The following is a 19,684-nucleotide window of genomic DNA, read 5'->3' on the forward strand; positions in this document are numbered from 1 at the left end:
ACCCTAATGTTAATCTCGTTATAAACTATATTGTAGTGACTTCAGCAGGATAGCTTCAGTAATTTATAAGCTATATGCTATTTTTTGCTGAATGTTTTAAAAAATGCTGATTTTGCATGATTTTATGTATCTTGAGTCAGAGCTTGATACAACTTGGGTTCATTTAGTTCTTTGTTTTATATAGAGCTAATAAAAATCTTTAGAGTCCGAGTAAGTTGTTATGGAAAGTATAAACATATATATTAACTCACTTCTAACTTTTTTTGTTTTCTTTTGTGGAATGCTGTTGCCCTTTTTTTTTTTTTTTTTTAAACCCACACAGCCATTAAAAAAAACCTGTCTGACTGTGCAACTGTGGTTTTAGACTTCGAAAGTTATGCATCTGAAATTGAACTCTGAAATTGAAAGTTACAACATAGGGATATCATCTGTATATTAATTTCAAGTACTTGTGTTTTTAAATTTAATATGACAGTAACATTTTTCCTAAATCTGGAAACTGAATCCTGTAATACTGTTACTCTTGTTACTGGGAAGAGTGAGGAAAATGTTTTTTGAGGGTTGACAATAAATGACTCATTTTGAATGAAGCATGATTATTTATTTAGACTTGATTTCCAGTTGTTATTAATGCTTAAATAGTGACAAAATATATACATTTTAAACAACACGATTTAGAAGTGTCTGCAAATAATATTCCTAGTTTAGTAATAATGTTTTCTGTCTAGCATCTTGATAATCTACAGTATTTTCCCTTATCTTGCAGGTTCTTGCAACAATGGAACAACTAGAAAAAGTCAGTAGTTTCCAGGAGTTTGTACAAATATTCAGCCAGTTTGGAAATGAAATGGTAGAGTTTGCCCATTTAACTGGAGATCGGCAAAATGTAAGTATTAATAAAAAGGCTGAGAGAGATGTTGTAAGGTATCATTTTAATCTGATTCACTGGAAGATTTGGATTCTTCTGGGATGATTAACTATTACAAAACAAAACAATTGCTGGTGTCCTATCTCTGAAACCTAACTTCTTCTCCTTGCTCCACCCAAAGGACATCTTTTGATTTTAAAACTCTGCCTGAGAAATATCACTGCGTTGTTTGCTCTGCGTATCTTCCAGAAGCCTGGGTGCATGTTATTTGAGATGCCCTTTGGCTTCAATCACTGCCTTTTGGCTGTAACTTTTCTGGCTTACTACTCCGGTAGAGAATTTGTCTGTTGTTACTTGACAGAAACATTTGATGTTTGCACATAGTGAAGGGATTTGAAAGCAGAGTAATTATTTTAGAAAACTCCAAACAGGAAATCTTTAGATCCTAATAAAGCATTTGCTTCTTTGTTTTTTTTATTATTATTCTGGAATATTTTTCTAAGTTTAGGTCAAAACCTTCTTATGTTAGGGTAATGGTTTTTTACTTCTCGCATGCAGCTACTCTTTGAAAGCCTTTCATTCATGCAGGAAGCTTTTCGCTGCTACTTCCATGTAAATAAAAGGTTTGCTGAGACTTAAGACTTCCGCTGTGAGCTCTAGTTGCTTCCCCTTGGCAATCAAATCCTCCATTCAGAACTGAACCAGGGTCTGATATAGATATACAGAGTGCCTAATATCCAGCAAAATTCAGAATTCAATTTGTATAAACAATTGGCCAACCTCATGCATCTTCTTTTACTGTTGATGTGTTCTGAGACTGATAAGTACATGCTCAGTATCAAAGAATCAGTTCTGGAAAAGCTACATATAATTAAAGGAAATACCTGCTTGGAAATGAACTCTCTTTATTTTTCCCTGAAATATTCATAGCAGTTCTTCCTTGAAAAGAGAAAGGTGCGTTACTAGTAAGTGATAGTCTTTTCAACTATTTTTGGTTTTCAGTGTTACCTGGTCTTTGGCTCTCCCCTCCTTGCCTACTTGACTCTTTTGGAAAGAGTGTTTCATTACTGCTTTTTAAATTCTGTCAGGACTTTCTTGATATGCTCATGTTACAGTGTGTAGGCTGCTATGTGGCATTGTTAGTTTTATTGGGAGGAAACGTCCCTCAAAGTATTTTTCCTTAGTATAATTATAATAAGTATGCCAGAAACTCTTGAGTGTGGTCAGATTTATCAGATGTAATGTTAGAATTTCAGAAATGAGCTGTTTGGTTGGGATTTTTTTAAATGTGGTGATTTTGATCTTCAAGATTTTCTGTAGTTGCTAAATAAAATTTTTATTAAAATGTCAAAACAGACTGCTGCTGTTATTTATCTGGGGTGTTTTGCTAATCTAGGGTAAATTAGGATTAATTCCATACTGTAAACTGTTACCTTTTCAGCTGGTCCCATTTCCAGTTGCCTGTTTAACACTCAAATAGCACTTGGCTATCTTTGTGAGCATTGAGAAGATCTTAGTTGTAGCTTTGTAAGTTCTTCCTCTTGTTAGACCCTCTTAGATGTCAAGGGATTCATGTCTTGCCCTCTTCCCTCCCTCCCAGCCCCATCCCAATTTGGACTCTAAATTCTTCCCTTTTGATGAACTTTTCTGGTGGTAGGCATATCCCTCTCCCTGGAGGGTTCTTGAAAAGTTTCTGTACTCAATGCCTTTCTACAGAGGAACTGCTTTTTTAGCCTGTTAAAACTTTCTTTATTACTGGTATGTACTAAATATAACACTCAAGTAGACAAAAGATGTATTTTGCATTTCCTTCACTGCAGTACAATGAAAAGCTGGTGTTCTCTGTTTCTGCCTTACCCTCCCCCCATTTCAGAAAATATTTTTTAGTCAGCTATTCTTTTTCCCTCATTTTTCTGTTTTATGAATAATGCTATATGATAAAGATAGCAAAATTAGTGACAGTTTACATAACATGCTCTGTATCTCTGAGGTCTTCCTTCTTTGAGATCTGAGTTGAATAGAGCCAAGAATAAATGCATAAATTAAAATCTGTCTGAAAAGCAAGTTCTAGATCATGAGTTAGGCTGAAAATAGCAGTTGTCAGACATAAAGAAGCTTTCTCACAACCCATTCATCTGCAAGAGAGTTTCCTTTTTCCAGTCTCACAAGCAGTTAACATTTTAGATACTTGTAATATTCAGGTCATTTTTTCTTTTGGTGTTTAGGATTTGAAGGATGAGAAGAAAAAGGCTAGAATGGCAGCATCCAGGGCTGTTCTTGAGAAGTGCACCATGATGCTTCTAACTGCTTCAAAGGTGAGTGAGTATGCGCGCCCTTACACAACTTGCATAAATCACAGAGTACGGCATCTGGCAGGATAGCTGACTCTTCTTTCTCAGCCCCACTTTAAACTTCATGCTAAAGAAAGGTGTAGGAGTGAAGAATGAGTAGAGGAAAATCTTTATATTCTGAGTAACGGTATGAATTCTGCTTAACACAATAGCAGTTTAACAGAAAGAATGTACCATATTCTAACACATTCTTTAGACGTGCCTTAGCAGGAAGCATTCATTTTGCTATACTGCATGTGTACTCTTTCATAATACTTACTTTGCTTTCTTTAAAAAGACTTGTCTGAGGCATCCAGACTGTGAATCTGCTCGTATAAACAAAGACGGAGTTTTTCATCGGATGAGACTAGCTTTGGAACAGGTAATAGAAATTGTAACTGACTCTAGACCAAATGGAGAAAATGAAATGGCCCCCATCAGCATATATTCTGGCATCAAAGAATTCAAGGTAAGAGTAGAAATAGTGTTGTTTTCTACAGCCTAATAAACTACCTCAAAACTAGAATTTGGGAGGAAAAAAAAATTAAATTCCAAACAGTGGAACTGCATCTTTTCAGCAGTGTTAACTTAAATAACTGTCCCAAACTGTTAGAGGATCTGACATGAGGTGATTATAATTTCATTATCGTTGCCAAAACACACCTTCTGATACTTGCCATCTCCTCCTGAATCAGAATGCATTCAGAACTCTTAATGTTTTGTTGAGACAATGCATTGACGTTGAATAAACTTAAGTATCAGGATACTGATCAGAACTTTGTTAAAATAGTTGTTGCTGAAGAATTCTTGCTTTGTAATTGGTAGTATTTTTAAAACTTCACACAAAAATATTCATCCAAACATTTAAAAGAGCAAACTGTCATTCAAAGGAAATGCTATGAATTGAAATTGTATCTTGTAGCTCAGTCGATTTTTCCTGATAAAGGCTTTTCTAAATTTCATAGTCAGTTAAGAACAGTTAATGAACAACCATGTCTTATTTTTTTGGAGTCTGTCACTTTGATTTTATAATTATTTTTATTTATTTATCCCCCCCCCTTTAGAATTTGGTTGAAATTTTTGTGAAGTGCCCCAAAGTATTCAATTTGCTAAATGTAAATTTTTAGAAAAATACTCAAAGTAGATGATATGGATGTGGAAAGATCAAACAAAATCTGAATACACAATTTCTGAAACTTACTGAACTTAAAAACTTTTTATTGACAGCACTAGAACAGTAATGTATTTGCTGTTACTTCTGATAAGTGGCCGGTAATTTGCTGATGGTATTAGTACATTAGAAAAAAAAGTATCTCAAACCCTAAACTGGAGGTCTGGATACAAGGAAATTGTTGGATTACTTTGAAAATAAGTGAATAATAAAAAAAGTCACTGAGGAGAAAAATAAAATGTAAAAAGATGCATCTGCTTTCTGCATTTGCATCACAACTGTATAACCACATAAATTCTCAAGGAATTGATATGCTTCTTTTTCAGAATAAGGTGGAGGGTCTTCGTGAGAATCTTTATTTTCTCTCAAAAGAGAACCTTTCGACAATGCTGGAAGTTATCCTGGAACATACGGAGGACTTCACAGACTCTGCCTATACCAGTCATGAGCACAGAGAACACATTTTGGAGCTGTCTAAACAGGCTAAAATGGAACTAGAGCAGCTGGTTTCAGTGTGGATGCAAGCTGTAAGAGCTTTTTAGCAAAGTAAATCTTTTCACCTCTACTTTGGAAAGAAATTTTTAATGCAGTGTTTCTTCTGGTCTAGGAAGAGAGAACTGTGTGTATTCCTCACAGTGAGAGCTGATCAAGGAAGCCAGAGTTTGTTCTGTGCTTCTGCAGCTTCAGTATGTTCTGTCCTCCTCCTGCCCCAGTGGTATTGCTTCATTGATTCTTTGATGACTGAATTAGGCTACTAGTGGCGGTAGACTAAGTGAATGGAAGTATCATTGCACAGTCTTAAACAGTTAGGTCTTTTGGTTGTGTAGTTCAGAGACTTCAATTGTCTTGATCCCATGGCAGTGACCACAGTTTCTGTTTCTTGTTTTCAACAGAATATTGAAAACACTTAAACTATTGAACAGGGAAATACTCTAAAAAATTGACTGTTTTTTTTAATCTTGTGGAGAGAGGAGAGAGGAAAGAGAGAGTATGACAGGCAATTTTTGTTTGTCCTTTTCACAAGATTTAAATGATGGTAGTTTTCCTTTTTAGAGAAGCACATTAAGCCTCCTTCTGTCATCTGTCTTATCTTGTTCCTTGAAGATGATAGAAGATACATGCAAAAGGGGGAGGAAAAGCAGAGATGGAAAATGCAGTTTCTGTTTCTGATGCTGACTTGCTTTCAGTCTTGTTCCTGGGGAAACGTATAGCGCAAAATCTTATCAACACTCTGAAATATGGCAGATGTGCATTAGTATGGGATACTTACTTAACTGAGTGTATTACTTGGGAGAAAGCATTTTTATTCCTTTTCTCCTCTTTGAATCAGATGCTGCAGTCAGGTGTTCTTAATGCAGTAGTGCAGTTTGAAGAGCATATAAATCTTATTGATAATACAGACTTGTTATTACAAAGACAACACATATAGAATATTAATTGCATAGAATCCCATAACTATAAGAAACTAAAACTGTGCTTTGCTTGGTGTTGGTGGTTAACCCTGGTAGGCAGCTGTGTAAGCACTGCTCAGCCATAGCTAACACATCCTCGTGTTATCAACACAGTTTTTATCACAAATCCGAAACAGCACCGTACCAGATACTATGAAGAAAATTAATTCTGTCCCAGCCCAAACCAGTACACTTGGGTATTTCTAAGCTCTGTTCCTGGTGGAAAATGATCACCTCTAAATAATTTACATGCTACGTTTCAAGTGATAGAAATGAGAGCCTAGTACCAGACTATGCATATATATGATCCGTGAAAATACTTGGGCGTGCACGTGTGCTTATGCATTAAGTACTTTCATTAATAAATAACCCAGCCTAGCTGTGACTGAAGACGCAGTAAGCAGATAAAATAGCATCAGCTCACTGAGGTGGCTTTTTAGTTTCAGCTCAGCAGCTTCATCGGAGGGTGAATATTTTCTGAGAGACTTAATGTAATTCAAGTGGGATTGTTGATTTAAAAAAAAAAAAAAAAAAATTCATGCCTTGGGGATACATGAACTGGGGGATATGTAGAGCTCTTAAAGTGCCCACTTATTTCCCTTTCCACTCACCATACTTCCTTTTAGCAAGCAGAGTAACTGTGAGTCTTCAGTGAAGAGTGTATTTTAAAACAGAATTGTCTTGTAACCTAGGTCAAGTCTAAATTAGACTGACATCACTGATCTGCTCTTTTTTGTATTACTGTACATTAATGAAAACTAGCCAGAGCACAACAGATAATCTAATGCTGTTGATTGAATTTTAAATGTTCCTGAAATCTTTCCTGTGTATGTTCGAGCTCATAAGATCGCAAGCTACTGTCCTGTTTTAGGTTTTCCTGTAACCTTATTTTGGCTAGACAATTCTTCACTTGTGTTTTAAAAAAAAAAAAAAAAAAAAAAAAAAAAAAGTTGCACATAGAAAAGTAGCAAATGTGCACATTAAGTAAGTCAAAGAAATAAAAAGGACACTCTAGTGAGTATAAAACATGCTCCTTGTATTAAAAGTAATTTTGTGATGTTACACTTTTACAAAAGGAAAGCATTAAATTTGAAGACTTTTACACAAGGAAAGCATTAAATTTGAGGGACAGGTAGCTTTGAGACTTAGAACAGAGAAGAATACCTGAGAAAATGGTCATATTGGCTTGGGTGGGTTTTTTTTCCGTTAAATAAAATGGAGGGTGTGCGTGTCTATACCTACACACATTTTGTGTGTTTTATGTTAATTTAGACTTTGAGGGGCTAATTTTTTGCAGCTATGGCCATGTTAATGTTCCTGCCTAGGGTAATTGTTTCCAACATATTTCAGAGGAGAATGCAAAAGCACTGCCACTTAACCCTTTTCCCAGTGTATGTCTCTTGACATTTGGGTTGTTCCATAGGTAGGTGCTATTTGCAGAAGTCGGAGCTCTGTCTTGAAGCTACCTCAACAAAATGTAGTTAGCTACTGTACTTGTTTAAATTAGACAATGATCTAATGTCTTACAAGGATGCTTTAAGTAACCTTTTTGTAATTCAGTATAGAACATTTGGTACAATATTTTAGGTATCACTTTATTTTAAAAGGGTGTTTATATTTAAAAAGAAAAAGAAAAAAATGCTTTAAACTTGTTGCTCTACTTTAGGATGTTTAGGCAAAAGATTTTTGGAAGTTGTAAAGCTTAAGGAAACACTTTTCCTGAAAAAAAGCTCAGTGAGTTTTAGAAATAAATTCCTGTTGAACAGAAACAGTCAATTAGCTTGCATCACTATTATTTTTAGATTTGATTTGGTAATAAATGTTTCTATAAAAGAATTTTTCAAGTAGAATATGCGCGGGATGTGCAAATGAAAACTACATCTAGAAAGAAAAGGCTGTCTTCTAAAGCAACTTGAAGTAATGACATATGATGTGAAGGTGGGATTTGCTGGTTTTTTCTGTAATTTTTTGTGTAATGTTTTGTCGGTTGCTTTCTTTGGCTTGTAGCAAAACCAGAAGACAAAGGATCTCATGGAAGACTTGGAAGTAGCCATTTTAAAAACATGCCAGTGCATGAACGAACTTAAAAGAGAGGTAAGTCTAGTTTAAGCAAGCATAAACTGAATAAAAGCTTTAATTTCTTACTTGTTGTATGTGACGTTGTAAAATAGGATCCTGTACCCAAAAAGGCTAGTATCTATTTATAGACAAGAGTAGCTAAATCAGAATTACATCAGGGAGCTAGTATGCAGTCATCGTCTGTGTCCATCCTTAGAATTGATCAGAAATCTGTTGGATACATAGGCTCTTTGCTAACTCTGACAACAATTAAAAAAAAAGTGTTTGGAAGTAAGTACTATGTATATAATCATTACTTTAAATGTAAAGGCTAAACTTTCCTTGGGGATACATGCATCACTGTTTTAAATACTTTTTCTTGCAGTGTGTGCTTAAATGAATAAATTACATTTGCTGTTTGTACTTAACCTGTTCTATTGATTTCTATAGCAGAAATGTGTTATGACAGTGCCTTATACTCTGGTATTTTTCTAGACAGTTGGCAGCTGTGTATGTGCCTGTTGTAAATCATTCTTTTCCTAAATGCAAGCATGCTGGGTGTCAACTTACATACACATAGGAGATAGCTGCCTCATTTGGTACATGGGACGGACTGCACTTGCGGATCAGGGTCCTTCCTCCCACGATTAACGGATAGCATTGCTGCCTTGTCTGTTCCACAGATTTGAGCCAAATACAGAATTACTGGTTTCTTGGCAGCTTCCAAAATATTTGCAAAGCATTCGGATATCTTTTCAACTGCTTCATATTATTGTTCCTTTAAACAGATGGAGAAAGGAAGACTAAGGACAGTGAGGGTTTCAATACCTCAGAGCAGTGCAAAGATGTTAGAGAAGTATGGTGAACTTGCTTAGGCTGAGCTCTCAGCTGCTGTAACTGGAAAACCTCGACTGCTCAAAAAATCATGCTGCGTATTTTTTAATAGAGGCAAAATGAGAAATTTCGTCTTCCTGATTATAATTCCTGCATCTGTCCTGAAGATGTAAACAGTGCTTTGAATCAATTTCAGTTGCAGTTAAGTGCTTTGCGCTTCTGCTGTCAGGCCGTGTGTTGGGCTCCCAGAAAATGGAGGACGCATAATTTATGCACTTTGAGTAATAGTTTTTCCTTTGGTCACCATTATGTAGGAATTCAGTAGCTGAGCTTTTCCAGAGTGACATTCAGCTGCTTTAACTGTAAAATCATCCTTTTTGGGTAACATCGCTCCCATGTGCTGAATGAGGAGGAAGGGTTCCCAGTCAAAATAGTATGCGGCTATGTAATTGCACAGATCATAAAGCCAAAGGTGGCTGGAATATAGTATGTGGAAGAAATCATTAATATCTTGTATTTTCTTGCAGCTCCATAAATGTAAATCTTATCATATTGTCCTGCCTACAGGTTTCTATTTATGAAAATGTCATGCAACAAAGACCACACATTTACCACACTTAAGTTAAAGAATTTTGTCAGGTGACGATAATAGAAAATTGCCTTCTGTAAACCAGGTAACAGAGGTGGCATAAAATACAAAATAGTGGGTTACCTGTGCCCTGTGATGTAGCACGCTGTTTTAGAAATTGTGGAGCAAATTGAGTGGGTGCGGATTTCTAAACTAACAAATCCTAAGTTCTGTATGACTTGCTTTGGTGACCTGTAGAGTATGAAAGCTTGCTTAGTAACAGTTTCTTTAAAATGCACAGGATTTGTGCTACTTGTAGAAGTAAATTTAGAGTATTATGTCATTTTCCTTGTTCTCTATGTAGTGATTGGATCGATCCCGAAGTAGCCATGCTTCTGTACATGGCTGAGGAGGACTGTCCTGTCAGTCTGACTTCGGGTGCTGCAGTGTATCAGTCAGCAACCAGGTTCTCTGTTGGTGAAATTTAAGTATTGTGACCCTAATTAAAATGTTTTTGAGAGCCTGGGTGGCTGAGAACACAAGACAGCCTTGTTAGAAGTAGTTCTTTCCCGTCTCTGTCTTCATCTGTGGAAGAAACAAAAGGTGTGTTCCTTCCTTGGGGTGATTTTCCTGCTAATGATCAAAAACAGCATTAAGTAGAAGTCAATTTCATTTTTAGATCAGGATGAAAAGAATCTCTAATCAAAGGGTAATCTCTATGTAGCCTATGTATTAATGAGAATTGTCAGTTCCTACTCTAACGTTACAAGCCTTGCAGATATCCTTTCTTCAGAGCTGACTTCATTTCTGAGATTAGTGGTTTGTGCTAATTTTTAATAGCATGCGAGCAACACTGTATAAATAGTTTATAACAGGTTGTCATAGCTTTTCTTTTCCCCCTTCTAAAAAAGTCGCAGCAGGTTTTGAGGCAACAATTCAAGTTTCTTGCATGAAATTAAAAAAAAAAAAAAAAGGAAAAAAACCCAAAACACCTTAATTCTGGACTGCACAGGAAGTACTGCCGGGGAAGGGGGTAAAATAGGTAGAGTCCAGTGGAGTAAAAAACCCAACATATCCTTCTAGTAAACATCCTCTTCTCTACAGAGTCAAGGCCCACCAGTGTCACAAATTCAAGCTCGTTGAATTTGTAAGAACTCGAAAAATAACTTTCTTCTTGAACAGCCAAGTTTGTTGTATATTTCAGCGCAGTCCAGCAAAGTGAGTGTAATATTACAAGACTCATAACAGTCTTACGAGCATAAGAATGCTCTGCTATTTCTAAAGAGGTTGCTATTTTGTTTTTACCTATGTTTTTAAAATGGGGCTGATTACAGGGCATAGGTAAACCTACTATGACTAGTCACTAGAACTAGCAGCAGCTGTCACTGATAGCTGTTGTCAAGCGGAGTCCTTCACAGCACAATTTCAGCAGATCCATGGGTCTGAAAGTGTGCCTGGATTTAGGAATGTGTTTCAAGAGGAAGCTTCTCCTTGCTTGTTAGGGAGTGTAGGGAGAGTGTTTGAGACTTCTCCAAGACCCATCTCTGGCTTCAGTCTCCTTGCAGAAAAGGTGCTTTTTACTTTTCTAAGGCTGTGTCACAAGCTGATTATATTCAAGCTTTTCTTTGCATCACTGAGAATTCAATTTATTCATAGGAACTTAATTTCTAATATATTATAAACTCAGATGCTGTGTGGCTTCAGTGTGATTCACACAGTTTAATGTGTGTTCTTCACGAGAAGTAGGGTGGCCATTGTGCCATGCTTGTGCTGAACTTGGTGCCCCACAAATTCATGTGCCTGTGTTTTTTTTTTTTTTTTTTCCCCAGCTGTAACATCATCAGAAAGCAGAAGCTTGATTGCTTCATGTCCTCATTTTACCCAGCTGCTCTTTTGTTTCTCTCCATATTTGGTTGTGGGGGGTTTTTTGGAGTGCAGTGGATTTTTATCTTTGTACTTTGAATAATTGAAGAATTAAAGCCCCAGACAGTATGCAGGCTGTATATGAGCTTTCATGGCAGGACATTTTTTGCTTTTTGGAAAAATCAATCTGTCTCTTAAGTTTATTTGACTTGGTACTGGATGATTTTTTTTTTCCTTCCAAGGTTTATCTCTCCTTCTTCTTTTAATCCTACTCAAGGTCCACAGTGCAGCAACATCTTTGGCAGCAGATCTGCTAAAATACCATACAGATCATATGGTTCTCAAAGCATTAAAAATCACAGGAGTAGAAGGAAATCTTGAAGCTGTAGCAGAATATACTTGCAAGCTATCAGAGCAGAAAGAACAACTTGTTGAGGTGAGTTCATGGCTGCTTTCATTTTATAAGGCACTTAGAAAATGAGTGGCTGGATTTGTCTTAATCTATTCTTTAGGAAGACTTTGGTCTGTGTTTTTGTAATTTTTATTTTATTTTATTTTCCTAGTATACTGTTGAATTTTGTATTGTTCTTGGTAGGGTCTGAGCCAGAGGTGATACTGTGGCAAACAGTTGTTGTAGAAGGGATTTCCAGCCATACCCAATTCTCCTCCTGGATCTAGACTCAATCTGTATGTATATATTGGGGCTAAAATATTCTTTAAAAAATAGGTTTCTAGATCCAAGTAGAGATGATAGCCTTTTTCTTTCAAGCAGTAGCCATCCAGCAACAGCTGAATCCAAAGACACATTTTAAGAATGCTGGGAATGTAAGGTTAAGTCTCTTAATGCAGTGAACTTGACGGTTTTGAAGAGCTTTTGTAGTTTTTGTCAGTCAAGAGGGCCACTGAAAATCTTTTCTCCTTCATGAAAAGCAGTGTGTATGTTTCATGTACTAATACATTCATGGTTTCGTATGGTAGTATTCACACATGTGAACAAATAGGACTTCGAAGGCTACTGAGAGATCATGGCTCTTAGGAGTGCCTGTGGAGAGGATGTCTGCCACGTGTACCTTGTTGCTCTTGCGTCTGACAGACAACCAGAAGTAACCGTACCAGTAGGAGACGTACAAAGATACATCACTTTGGTCTGGACCATGGTGATGCCAGCAGCTATACTTGCATGGCATCTAATACTCATCAATTTCTAAAAAATTCTGATGTCATAAGGGACTTGAGGATTCATCCCAGAAGTGTGAATATGCAGAAGTAACACCCTTCAACTTCTGGGACTGGCAAATCAACGTTGTGGATTTTTAATTTCAGCTGTAATGTTCCATTTTTCTGTGACTAATTAGTGTTCCAGTGAGACATTGACTTTTTTCCAGGCATAACCATGAGGTTAAATAGTGTTTGTATGTGAGGCCTTACAGCATTTCTGATGATGGTGCAGAAACTAACAGTGCAGTTAGTTTCATATGTGCTGTGTCTGTCTTATAAATTCTTTTGATCTGAAAACGTTGATGTTCCTTCTCAGCCCAAAGTACACTCTTAATCTTATTAAAAAAAAAAAGACAACTACATTTTGCTTACTGTGAAAAGAAGCAGTATTTCTTCTCTAAATCAATTTGACGCTGATTTGCTCAAAGATAATTCAGTCCCCTGGCTGATGAAAGCCTAAATTTTCCACATGGTTGCTAATTGCTGAATAAGCCTGTTTTGGTGAAGTCATTTATGCTACAATTTTTCCAAGTTCCTTAGGTGTCTGATTACTTTCAGGTTTATTCAGTCATATGTGAAATTGTTGTTGTTTTATTTTTGTTTGTTTATTAAGACTTTTCTTTCTCTTGGTGATTTTCCTACATGTTCCAAGTCACAATTTAGCCCTGTTTTTATTGTAAATGCTCCCTGAGAAACACCCAGCTGTGCGGTCCCCAATAAGTTTCTGAAAGGACTATCAATAACTTTGTGTTTGTGCATGTGTGTCTTGTGCATGTGTACCTTTTCTCACTACTAATGAAAGTGTATTTTTTTATCATTCTTTTAAATTTATTAAAAATATTTAGATGTGTCGCTTATTGAGGCATGTTTCTGGAACTGAGCCCCTCGAGATTACTTGCATACATGCAGAAGATACCTTTCAGGTCACTGGCCCACAGGTATGCTTAGCTTTTATCTGGCCACTTCTACTGGATATAAATCAATAAAAATTACTTGTATGAATTTTTGGAGACCTAATGTTGAGCGGTTCAAAGCGGTTCTAAGAAAGAGTTACACTTTAATGTTGGGCGGTAGCTAAAAGAATGCACAAGGAAGATCGTCAAGGCTGCAAATGTCAGATGAATACACTACAAAGATATAATAGTAGCAGTTTAATTTTGTGTTTTGCCTGTGAAGGCATTTGTGAATTCACGTGCAACACTATGTACTAGGACTTCCAATAGCAAATATTTTGTTCTCTGTCCAGATAATTTCTGCTGCAGAAACACTGGCATTACATCCATCTAGCAAGATTGCAAAAGAAAATCTTGAGGTGTTCTGTGAGGCCTGGGAGTCTCAACTGAGTGACATGTCTATGTTGTTAAGAGAAATCAATGATGTGTTTGAAGGAAGAAGAGGTAAGAATGCTATGTAGAAATAGAAAAATGTAGTTTTCAAAACAAGTAGTCTAAGAATTTTAAGTGTGATTTAGGAAATACTGTTTTCTTAAGAGAAGAGAGTAATAAACAGTCCCCCATCCCATATGGCAATGTGGAATCTAGGTGGCAATACACAAAAATATTGTTTTTGTATAGATGTCGAATTAGGGTGCTTATTGGATTTTTTCCAAAGAAAAACAGCCAAAAGTTTAAAGGCCTGATTTCTGTAAAAGTAGGTCTGTTTAACTTTCTGCACTATGATTACTTCCAGCAAAATCAAATAGAATTGTTCAAAGGACACAAAAGTATTTGACACAGCTCTTTGCCAGCAGTGTCCAAATGTTAGGGGTGTAGGGCTTTCTTCGCACCTTTTGGTTTGTCTAGGACATATCAGTTCGTGACAATCAAGATATAACTTGAATTGTGTGATATGTTTAATTCATTTCCTATATTTCTGGAAAATATATATAGACATACATATTCTATACTGTCAGCTTGCCTTGTATTCACTTCATAATGTAGTGAATGTAGTTATCTGATTTTTAAACTGCTGTCCTTTCTCCTGGATGGAATCTCTGACGACTCTGCACAATCTTGGGATATTTTCTCTGGTTGGTAAGTTTATTGGTATTTGTACAACATGTAGAGGAAAACCTTGGAATCTTAAGAAAAAAATTCTGTGTTTACTTTTAGTATAGGGTAATTTACCTTAAAAATGGAAGCCATTTTGTTTTTCATTTTTATCTAACTTATTTTTTTTTCAGATGATGTCTTTAGTGTAGCCTGTCATATACTTCTTGCGGCTACGTGTTTCAGTCTTTAAGGTATAATTGCATACAGATAGAATGTAATATATAATAATAATGAATGTCTTGTATTTTTAAGAAAATCACTCAGGTTTAAAAGTTTAGATTTAGTTAAATACAGGGACTTCATTTTTTTTTTTGTATCTAAGATACAGAAAAAGTAAATCCTTATTCAGGTTAGATGACACTTTATCAATGATACAGTACTTCATCTTGCTATTAATGTGAGACCTTTTTTCATTTTTAGAGTTTATTTTATTAGTTTAACTTTCTGTACTTGATCAGATTTTTGTGTAAGCAGTTCTTTTCTGCCAGCTTTGTTGTGAGGACAGTAAGCAGCCAACCACAGGGCAGTAATATCTTAAATTGTTGCTGCTGATTGCTAGATGAATGTGTGTCTGAGCCTAAAGGCTTGTAAAAGGAAAACATATATTGAAATTATGTGTGGGTTAACAATAATTGTGTGTAGCGCAGGTTATTGGGAATTTGAGGTGTTTAAGAAATACATGATTGGTATCCTACTTACTCTTCCACCTTGGTCTGGAATGCCATATAAAGACATGTAGCAATCAGAGATCCTGTTTATGGGCCTTTTAACTTTCACTGGGCTTTTTGTTTGTTTTGGGAGCCAAGGACATACTTTCTTTAAAAATAGCATTAAATTTTATATAATGCAACTTAAAATATGGCATTACTCTAATATTAATGCGTTACAATAAATTTGGAATTTGCAGGGCTGATCATGCAGTATCTGATTTTTTTCATATTCACACAATGGTCTAGCAGGATTGAATTATAACCTTTTTAAATATTTATATATATGTGTGCATGTGTGTGTATACATATATATATGTAACTGTATGTAAAAATAATAGGATGAGAATCATGCAGCCACAGCAAACCATATACTTGGCTCTCCAAACAAATAGTTTTTGAAGTGTTGCAGCAGATTCCCAGCCTCTCCTGCAGTTAGTAACTTTCTCTTTTCTTGTGGCTGTTGACAGCAGATAACAGACATTTCTTGTGAGTGGTACTTTCCAATTTCTTTAGAGCATCATTTCACAAGGCAACCCAATCTCACTGCTTGAAGGAGAGAGAGGAGAATGGGTAGGCGTTGCTGAGCACGTTGGAGGCTATAGCGTGTGTGGGCCTGGGTGCAGTGAAGACTATCTTCTCCTGTTTGGCATAGCCAGATGAGTCTGTTCTCATTAGTGGCTCTCGTTTCCTCAGTCAGTCTTTCAGCACAAAGTGTTCTGATACCACCATTGGTAAGATAATAAGCGTAGCTTGTATTCTTTATATGGCCTTGGGTGCATTAGGTCTTGTATTGACAAAACAATGCTTAAGAAATCATGTCTCCGTCTTCCTCGTCTCGTGGCCCAGCCTGCTAAGGGACTTCTCTCTGAATCTGGATTGTATCACATTAACTGTCAGTTATCTCCTTAGAAATAATTTGGTCTGCTATATCCACCCATCTTCTACAAACTTTTCCTCTGTATTGTGGGCTAATCTTTTTTTGCTTGCTTGTTTTCTCTTGTTGGACTTCAGAGTGACTCTTGTCAAAAAAAAGAAAGGAAAAAAATCTCACCCAAATACCCCCACCTTTTTGCTTCCAGAAAATACCCTAAAGTTACCTTGCCATTTTCAACATTTTTTTCTCCTAGAAAACACGACTGATGACCCAATAAATAAATCAAACTAAAATATTTGTTTGCTAAGAGATTATAAGAGTAGCGTTCACAAAACTTGCCTCCAAAAACAATGACGTTTCAAAATATTTTATAAGATTTTATTCTTCTCGTAACTCATGATACTTGTCTTAATGTTGAGGTTGGTAAAAGTGTCTTTATTTTACAGACTGAAATGTAACAAGTGCTTTATTCCTAGTAGAATTGTGACTGTGTGTAACAAAAGATAGAATTAAAGTAAGAAGGTATATTTTTTTTTTTTCTCCTCGGTTTAAAAACTTGTATTTTTGTACTACCAATTTAAATGTTTGGCTTTGTTAGAGAGTTCAGAATACAGCTTAAGAGGCAAAAATTGAATGGTGACTAAATGTGCTGGACACATCAAATAAAAGAAGCATTTTTCTGATTACACTAGATTCACGTTGTTTACACTCATTTCTTTATTTTTATGAGCAATTGCATAACTCCTTATCCAGTGTTTCTTTCATATCAGCAAATTAGGTATTTCTCATACCGAGGTTCAAAACTCACATGGATAGAGAGCCAGATTTAGCTTGGAAATGAAGCAATATTTTACTCAATTTTAATGTAATCGCACCAGATCGTGCCCAAATTGAAATGGACTTGTCTTGGGGAGGGGGGTGCACATGCACGTAGGGGTGGGGGAGGCTGGCGAGCACATCAAAGCCCAGTAACCCTCACATGTATTTTGAAAATGTCTCTGTGCTATGCAGAACTGTACAGTGAGGTAAAGCTGGCCTTCTTTTCCTTAATCCTAAGCCACTTTTTAATCCAACGGTGAGGAGGCCCATTCTGCACAGCGTTGGTGTTTGCAATGTTGCGTGGCTGGGCTGGGCTGAGGATAGTGCCGGGCTCCTCTGGAGGGTGGCTCCTGTCAGCTGGGAGATTTGGTTCAGCCCGGGGAGGGATCGTTTTTTTTCTCAGAATTACGAGTTTAGGTTACATACTTAACTTTGAGGCTCTTGCACTTTGAGATGAATCACCTAACGAAAGTACCTCTCATTGATCCAATCTGTTGGATGTCAGCCAATCTCTTTTCTTTTTTCCTAACTTTTTGGTTTCAACATACTGGAGAAGAGTGTGAATAATCCTCTGATTGCTCCCTTGTAACTTGGTCAGAAGTGAGTGTGATTTATGATGATAACTTCCTTTTCTGCCCTCTTCTTTTGTTTTGCCCGCTTGATTTGAGAGGAGTTAAATGACAATGAGGATTTGGGAGGGCTGTAGTTGATGAATTGGGAATACAGATCAGAATTTCAGAATTTAGAAATTAGAGTTCTAGAAAGAAGGGTGAAGCAGGGATGCAGCCATCCTACTCTCAGACAAGAAGTAAGATCAAAAGCAGAATTTAGAAGTTGAAATAGAGACATTTTGGAGGGAAAAACATGACTGGAACTACTGGAAAGCAGAAAATTGGAAGACAAAGAGGATGAAATTATAAAAATTAATTTTAAATGAAAAAATAAGAAAGGAAAAATGTGGTAGAGAAAACACATTAGGAAAAACAAAGGCAGACTTGAATAAAAGGAAGCTCATAATATGGCAAAAAAGCCTTTTGCTATTATAGCAAAGAACTGACTTACAAACTAAGGAAACTAAATACCTGAAAAAATACATATAATGTGTATTCTGTTAATGGAATCAAATATAAATTCCGTGAGTATACTGATGTAATTAAGTATTTTCTGATGAAGCAGGATTATCTCTGGCCTGAGTTGATCTGCGCTTTTGAAAGGTCTGGTATCTGTGGGTCCAGTGAGGTGGGTTTTTTGTGTGTGTGTGTTTTGGTTTTTTAGGGTTTTTTTAAATGTTCCAAGAAATAAATAGTGAGATCCTTCCTCTTTCTGAATACGGTGAGCAACTAAACTTTGCAAAGCCAAATAATGGGAGTTGCTTGAAGAGCAAAAACAAATATTTTTTTTCTTATTTCTGCTTACCACCTCTTTCCATCTGGTTTCCATAATTCCGAATGCCCACCTTATATGTGCAAGTAGTATGTCCTCTCAGTATGCATTTGTATTCCATTTGTTATGTCAAAGCTTCCTGTGTTTGAACTTTTTTTTTTTAACATGGGCACAACAGGTTTTTACATAGCACCGAGGAGATCTTTTATGCTACAGCATTTTAAACTTACAAGTTAGCTTTTGTTCTTGGTACGTCTTACATGCCCTTTAGCTGATGTTTTGATACATAGGATGTTATAAATCACTTCTCATAATGTGTATCAGTCTTTAGTGAGAAATCTTGCTTGGATGCATGTTTGGGCAGTTAATATCTGAATAACTCTGCTTTTTGAAAAAAAAATAGTTAGGCAGCTTGTGCCCTGATAGCTTATACCATCTTTCACAAAACTGGGTAGGGGAAGGAAGAGATGATCTTAGAAAGGAAGAATTACATTCTTCATATTTATCAGGAGGGTTGAGGGACGCTTGTCAACGTAGTGAAATTTGTTTTTTAGGAGTCAGTTGCCTAGACATGGAGCTCATGATCTTTCTGTGGTGTCAGGAGATAAAGAGCATACTTTCAAAAAATTATGAATGCACAAGAGAACTGTCTTCTGAGGACTCAGAATGGAATTTCTCTAGGAGCTGACACAAGAAGAGGAAATAGCAATTGTAGGGGGGTTTGTTGCTTGTCCTTTGTCTGTCAAGATGTCTTATCACTATGCAAACCTGGTACTGATATCCATTATAGTAGCCCTTTGTTTCTTCAGGTAAAATCTATTTTTCGCTAGCTCTTAAGTTTTTTATTTATTTTATTTTAATTTTACTTAGCAGACTTTCCTCTCCTGAATCTATTGTAAAAAATGTAAGTCTTCGTAGATAATTAAGTCTTCTGGTAACTGGAACTCTAATCCTAGGCCGTTAGCCCAGGCAGTGTTTCCTCTTGCCAATAAGCTCTTCTTATCCACTTTTAGGTAACACCTAAAAGGATATCTTTTTTCTCAATTTCTTTTGCTCAGACTTGGAATATCTGAGGCTCCTGGGGATATAAGAAAAAATTCAATAAGTGTGTAAAATGCTATAGAACCTTTTTCTTTGTAAAATACAGTGGACGTGGGATACGCATAGTACAGTGCAACATGAGGGTTTTAGTGGCATTACTTAGAAAAACCTGCCTAGGTATTTCTCACTAGTGGCATTGCCTAATCCAAATTTTAGACCATCCAACCCATGACAAGAAAAGCCTTACGTGGACCTACCATTGTATGTTCTGTACTTTGCTACAAAATGAGTGCATGTAGCGATAGCTACTCAGTCATTGGAGACAGTTTCTTTACTCGCTTGCGGATTGCATGCAGGGGACTAGAAATTTTATTGGGGGAAACTGTTCAGAGGAGCTTTCTTAACTGCCAATTGCTGAGAGCTAAAATCTGAACAGTACAGAGTT

The 19,684-nt window shown here is 36.4% G+C and overlaps 1 protein-coding gene across 1 annotated transcript in view; it reads left to right on the forward strand.

Annotated features, from left to right (window-relative positions):
- Positions 1-19,684, forward strand: part of CTNNAL1 (catenin alpha like 1) — a 40,170-nt gene that overhangs the window by 11,950 nt on the left and 8,536 nt on the right. Inside the window, exons 4-11 of the mRNA XM_019471354.1 lie at positions 767-886; positions 3,094-3,183; positions 3,497-3,667; positions 4,696-4,896; positions 7,828-7,914; positions 11,421-11,579; positions 13,207-13,299; positions 13,608-13,758. Coding sequence (XP_019326899.1) covers positions 767-886; positions 3,094-3,183; positions 3,497-3,667; positions 4,696-4,896; positions 7,828-7,914; positions 11,421-11,579; positions 13,207-13,299; positions 13,608-13,758 — 1,072 coding nt within the window. The remainder of the gene's footprint in view (positions 1-766; positions 887-3,093; positions 3,184-3,496; positions 3,668-4,695; positions 4,897-7,827; positions 7,915-11,420; positions 11,580-13,206; positions 13,300-13,607; positions 13,759-19,684) is intronic.

This window comes from Aptenodytes forsteri, unplaced genomic scaffold, assembly GCF_000699145.1.
Source record: "Aptenodytes forsteri isolate BGI_AS27 unplaced genomic scaffold, ASM69914v1 Scaffold97, whole genome shotgun sequence".
NCBI lineage: Eukaryota > Metazoa > Chordata > Aves > Sphenisciformes > Spheniscidae > Aptenodytes > Aptenodytes forsteri.